General features: G+C 33.4%; 1 protein-coding gene across 1 annotated transcript; it reads right to left on the bottom strand.

Annotated features, from left to right (window-relative positions):
• Window positions 1-2,682: 2,682 nt before the first annotated feature.
• LOC127727053 (uncharacterized) lies at window positions 2,683-6,019 on the bottom strand. The gene is made up of 2 exons (XM_052234467.1): window positions 5,461-6,019; window positions 2,683-3,864 (listed from the first exon to the last, which is right to left on the bottom strand). Exons 1-2 carry the CDS (start codon window positions 5,543-5,545, stop codon window positions 3,542-3,544), a joined length of 408 nt encoding a protein of 135 aa, XP_052090427.1. The 5' UTR covers window positions 5,546-6,019; the 3' UTR covers window positions 2,683-3,541.
• Between the last annotated feature and the right edge of the window lie 741 nt (window positions 6,020-6,760).

The raw sequence follows: 6,760 nt of genomic DNA, 5'->3' as shown, positions 1-6,760 counted from the left end.
GCAATCATAACACATCTCCTTATTTATATAATGATCTATATTCAACGACCTCAGGTACAAAAAAAATGTATGTAACTAAACTATGATGGGAAACCTTTGACTTCTTTCTTTAATATAAACTTTTGATTTGGTACCATAGAACTATGTAGAATAAATGTACATTGCAACATGTCAACTCTTTCAATGACAATACTTTTTTTAGAAACTATAACTCCAAGCAAAATTATATTTCCAAGTATAAAGTAATTTATGAATGAAACAAGAGTGCACACGCTGAAATGTCTCGCCTTCTTTACTAATCATTGATATTATGTTGATAGTCCTAAATATAAAGCTTTATTACAACTGTCACATAAACTTAACATTAACCAAGTAAACTAAACATTGACCAATGAACCAAGAAAATGAGGTCAAGGTCAAGGTCAGATGAACCATGCTAGACAGGCATGTACAGCTAACAATTCTTCCATACAACAAATATAGTTGACCTATTGCTTATAGTTTAAGAAAAACAGACCAAAACACAAAAACTTAAAACTGAGCAATGAACCTTGAAAAAATGAGGTCAAGGTAAAAAAAAACCTGCGTGACTGACATATAGATCATAAAATATTTCCATACACCAAAGTTGAACTATTGCATATAGTGTTAGAAAAAAAGACAAAACTCAAAAACTTAACTTTGACCACTGAACCATGAAAATGAGGTCAAGGTCAGATGACACCTGCCAGCTAGACATGTACACCTTACAATCATTCCATACACCAAATATAGTAGACCTATTGCATACAGTATAAGAAAAAGAGACCAAAACACAAAAACTTAACTATAACCACTGAACCATGAAAATGAGGTCAAGATCAGATGACACCTGCCAGATGGACATGTACACCTTACAGTCCTTCCATACACCGAATATACTAGACCTATTGCTTATAGTATCTGAGATATGGACTTGACCACCAAAACTTAACCTTGTTCACTGATCCATGAAATGAGGTCGAGGTCAAGTGAAAACTGTCTGACGGGCATGAGGACCTTTTAATATAATAAGAGAGAATTCAACATTACAAAAAATCTTAACTTTTTTTCAAGTAGTCACTGAACCATGAAAATGAGGTCAAGGACATTGGACATGTGACTGACGGAAACTTCGTAACATGAGGCATCCATATACAAAGTATGAAGCATCCAGACCTTCCACCTTCTAAAATATAAAGCTTTTAAGAAGTTAGCTAACGCCGCAGCCGGATCACTATCCCTATGTCGAGCTTTCTGCGACAAAAGTCGCAGGCTCGACAAAAAGGAGTTCTTAATTAAGTAATAAACTGATTCGCTGAGCGCAGCTGGATACAACCACAGAGGTCCAACCCTGAACAGTTGGGGCAAAAATGGACACAATATTCAAGCTTGATACAGGTCTGAATTTGGATTGTAATTAAATATTTGACATATTATAGTTTCTGAATAAATGTAGTCAAAGAACTTGAAATCAGTTATATGAATTGAATTTACATTCAATTAAAGATTTCTTGCTGTTGTGCAATACACTGTGCTGTTGCGCAATACTTAATAAATCTGTTGCCAGACTATAAACAAATAAAGTTCAATTTCTTCTCAATGTCATATTTGAAATTTATGAAAATCAATAGGGAGATTACATCAATAGCTATAAATAATTCACCAAAGTTTCATGCGAACTGCTTAAAGCATTTTTGAGTTGTTGTCCAAAAACTGGAAAATCCCCCCCTTTTTAATGAATAAAACCCCATAACTCAGAAATGTAAAATCTAAAATTTATAAAATTCTAAAGGGAGCTTACGGATTGATAATTTAGTCTTAGATGCAAGATTTTTTTATCAGTTGTTTGTGGCTTTGAACTAGCTGTCAGTAAATGCGAGTACTCTCAGATCTGTACTTAGTGTCTTTTTGTTGTTTGGATGTACAACTACCCGGCCACGTCCACTTGTATTTGTATTTATCCATCTGATGAGTTAAGCCTCTTTCAACTGATTTTTATAGTTCGCTCTTATATTGTACTGTTACACCACTGTCCCAGGTAAGGGGGTGGGTTGGGATCCCGCGAACATGTTTAACCCCGCCACATTCTGTATGTACATGTATGTGCCTGTCCCAAGTCAGGAGACTGTAATTCAGTGGTTGTCGTTTGTTTATGTGTTGCATATTTGTTATTCGTTCATTTTTTGTACATAAATTAGGCCGTTAGTTTTCTTGTTTGAATTGTTTTACATTGTCATTTCGGGGCCTTTTATAGCTCACTGTGCGGTATGTGCTTTGCTCATTGTTGAAGGCCGTACTGTGACCTATAGCTGTTAATTTCTGTGTCATTTGGTCTCTTGTGGAGAGTTGTCTCATTGGCAATCATACCACATCTTCTTTTTTATATTTACATCAACAGATATAAACAATTCACCAAAGTCAAGGTGAGACAACAAAACTTAGTTGTAAGATCTCTGAAATTTTTTACACGGTACAAGTTTTTCTAATTGTTGGAGATTGTATGGTGACAGTAACACCTGTAACTGCTTAACCCATTTCTTATGCACTTTGGTTCGATAAACTCACTGAATATCATACCACATCTCCTTATTTTTATATGCATTACAATTTACATGTGCATGTAATTGTAAATAATATTTATATATATATATCAGAACAAACTTCATTGCGTCACTTTTATTTATGCATCCTTTGGCACAATACAAGTTCTAAAATTACACAACATAAAACAACTAAATGTTATTTCAGATGAAAGTTTTGTTTCAGTTCCATTCATAGGATTTATTAGAATTTTGTATGTTTTGACAAGTCCAATAATTAGCTCTATGTGCACGTGTTAATTGGAGACTTTTCTATCCCGTATAAGAGTTTTGGAACTAATTCTGTTTCTTTTTTTGAAAAAAGTGAGCAAACAAATCTTGCTCATTTAAACCTTTGTCTGCCATCACACTGTCACCTGGATCACATAATTGAACTATTCTACATCTTTCAACTATTTCACAGTCACTGGTACAACCAACATAAGCATTAGAGACATAGTTGACTAAACCACCAGGTGTCCAACATACAAGTATTTTCAGTGTTTCTGTTTTTATATGATGAAAAGGTTGCCTGAGCTCTAGGAGCTTTAGGTTTTATCACGGGATATTCTGTGCTGTCAATAATAATCCAAGTTGTAGGAAACTTTAATTCTAAGTTGGATGGCGAAAAATACCTGACTAAACCACTAAATGGCCAAGTGTTAGCCTCACGCCACTGTTTAGACATAAAAACAATCCATGTTTACACAATATTCTTAACACTAGTTTCAATCTAGAATCTAGACAGTTCAAGGTTGGTTGTATAATGCATCAATTTCATCAAAGTCATAAAAAAAACAGATTTTCAAATGACACCCTATCAATTTGAAAATATATGTATCTCAAACAATGTGCTGTTGGACCAAGTGTGGTCAAAACAAATAAAAATTTAGTATACAACTCTAAACCGGTATAAAAATGCATGGCTGTGTCACGTGTCTTCATTTCAAAATTCTCTGCTGAAAATAAGGCATTGATGGTGTTTGCGTAATTCCATCTGTGAAGCTCAACATTAGCTCGGCAGTTGGTGGTGGACAGTCATAAATCCTGTCTGCAGTATGAATTACCTCTTCAGGAAAACCAACTTTACAATCAAAACTTTCCTCTAGATTTCTACTACAATATTCATCAAGTTTAGTTCTTTTGTTTTCACAGGAAACTGCCCTGATTTTTCTTTTTGCGGACGATTCAGTCTCTTGCTTGGTCCAGGAAAATAGGCTGGGATTGGCAGTAGACTTAAGTCTCTGTATGGTGGGTTTGTGCCCTGAAAAAGGTTATAAAACATTAGTTTTTTGATAATTAAATGAACTTCCATTAGCAATGCATACTTTGTACAGAAGCAAGTTAACTCGTACCATTGTAAACTCGTACCAACGTAAACTCGTACCACTGGGAAGTCGTACCAATCAGAACTCTTACCACTGCAAACTCGTATCATTAAAAATATATTCAAAAATACGAAAGTTTTATGATTTTTTTTTTGGTAAACTAAATAAAAAAAGTTGAATTACTTGAATTTTATACTAGATTTTAATGAAAACTTAGACAAAAATACGAATGTTTTATGATTATTTTTTTTTTAAGCTTTATACAAAAAATTAAAATATCTTTGAAATTTATACCAGATTTTAATGAAAACTTAGACAAAAATACAAATGTAATTTCTTAATTACCATGCTAATAAATATATTAAATTCCTTTGATTGTGTGATTATTGGTTGATTATTAACTAATCAACTTGTTTTTTTTTATCTTTTACTAATCAACTTGTATAATCATATAAGCATGGTCATATTCTGCTGAAATGTGCTGAATATTGTATAAAAATAAATTTCATACTTTCTAACTGTTGGTCATAAACAATTTTAAACCTTTAAAACACAATCAATAAATTCTTTCATTAAATAAAATTCCTTTTAGAAACAATAGAAAAATACCCAAATCTATTCAATGTTACTGATTTGGAATGATTAAAAACTAAATCAAATAGTTGTCAGTAAAAGTTTAAAAAAGAGTCTATTCAAGGGAGACAACAAAGCCAATCTGCCACGGTTTTCTCTATCCAATTAGACAAGGAAAATTAGCTACAAATTGGTTATTGTAATTTCAAATTATATACATTTTACAGACTTAAGAGGTATTGAGTAAAATTAAAGTATATATTCATCATTAAACACCATTTGAATGCATTTAAATAAGTTGGTACGAGTTTACAATGGTATGAATTTACCGTGGTACGAGTTAGCAGTGGTACGAGTTTGCATTGGAACGAGTTTTTGTTTAGTGGTACGAGTTGACATTGGTACGAGTTACAATGGTACGAGATAACTATAATTCCTTTGTACTCGTAACCTGGCAAAATATTAACTAGATTTATTCATTACAATCTGGATAAAACTATGTTAGCCTGATTCAATGTACATCAAAATGTATGTTATGTAAATCCAAAGGACAAACAATGAGAGACGTATGCAACAAACATACATTGTTTGTACCTAAATAACTATAATATAGATGAGAGCATGTCATTGTTTTGTTCCTGTTAACATTGTCATTGATATTTTTCAAGAAAGTCTATGAGGCATAGCTTATGCATTCCTGTCATTACTACATAAGCATAATTACTGCTAAAATAATTCTCAGTATGATATACCTCTTGTAAGAAATCATTATAATTGTAGCAAGCACCAAAAAATCTCAAACAGATCACATTGAATCGTAATCCAAAAAATTATGACGTCTTGAATTAACCACCCCCTTTTATTCTAAAACGATAATTGCGGTTGTAAACTGACTTTGGTTTATTTGCATGGCGATTACATATATAACTATATATTTCACAAAGAAAATAGAGTTTTACCATGAATAGTTTCCTGCACGTAGTCTTTTTCAGTAAAACGTGCATTGCAAACAACAGCTGATTGAGATGGACTCCACGATATCATCGTGTTCTCGTCCAATCTGCGTATGGGCAATGGCGTTGATCCAACTTTTCCTTCTTTTTAAGTCATTTGGAAATGCATGTCCTCCTCTTAAATGACATCCAGGTACACAACAACAAGTACTTGGCATCGTTAATTAAAAATATAACTGAAATAGTTGCACTGTGCAGAAACCGGAAGTTGAGGAACAGGATCCGCTACCACGGCGCCACCTATTCAGGAACGATAATTTGCTACTTTATATAACTGCGAAATAACAATTACGTTAGACGGGTTCACGTGCATAAACAGAAATGCGCTTTAAATTGTATAATATAATTCATGTTCAGTCGACCTTTAATTATTATATCAACGACTGAAATGATTTATAAACATCTAGATTGCAGATAGCACTCGAAATTAACCCGAGCTCTTTCCCACGGAATTCAAATAATTCTAGTTTGTCAATCGGTTGACTGCTTATAATGCAAAATACTTATAAATCAAAAGATTTTAAAACTAACAAAACATAATGATCGTTTCTCTATTTCCCAATGTAAATGAAATGAGACAAAAAACATTTTATACCACAATAAGAAGAGGAGAGAATCAACATTTTCCGGATCTACTTGGAGCTAAATGACCCCCCACGTAGATAAGTTGGATATCGCGGAAAGAAATATTAACACGGCAACTAGAAAGGCATTAAAGCACTGCCTTTAAAAACAGGTTGCGGGAATGAAACTTGAAACTTGAATGTCTAAAGAATAACCAAGTCCAAACCTTGTATGTGTAGTCGTTGAACTCTAGGTTCCCACGAAAAGTTAAAATGCCCCTATTTCAAGAAGAATAAACTCACGAAAACACGAAAAATTCACTTAATTCGCGTTCATTGTTTTAATTTTGACCGCCTGACAACTTTACGGAAATATCAGAGTGATTATAAACAAGGACTCTGTGACGGGCAACTTATACTATCCGTGTTTTAAATATTTTAATGATATCAAGCCAGTCCAGTTCAAACTATTATCACGTGGTACAATTCTCATTTACATATTATGAATATTAATTAGCAAAAGTACTACTAATTTCTGGCTATGAAAACAAATGGTCTAACGCTAACCCTAACCATTTGATTTGGCGTTCGTCCGACCGGTGCCAAAATGGGTCGTCCATTTGCATGTTTTGGTTGTGCAGGATGCATAAATACGCAGCCACGTCCGGTTAGAATAAGGCCAT

The sequence above is a fragment of the Mytilus californianus genome, unplaced genomic scaffold, assembly GCF_021869535.1.
Source record: "Mytilus californianus isolate M0D057914Y unplaced genomic scaffold, xbMytCali1.0.p SCAF_19, whole genome shotgun sequence".
Lineage (NCBI taxonomy): Eukaryota > Metazoa > Mollusca > Bivalvia > Mytilida > Mytilidae > Mytilus > Mytilus californianus.
Note: the sequence above shows the minus strand (reverse complement) of the source record. Positions and strands in the feature narration are given on the sequence as shown.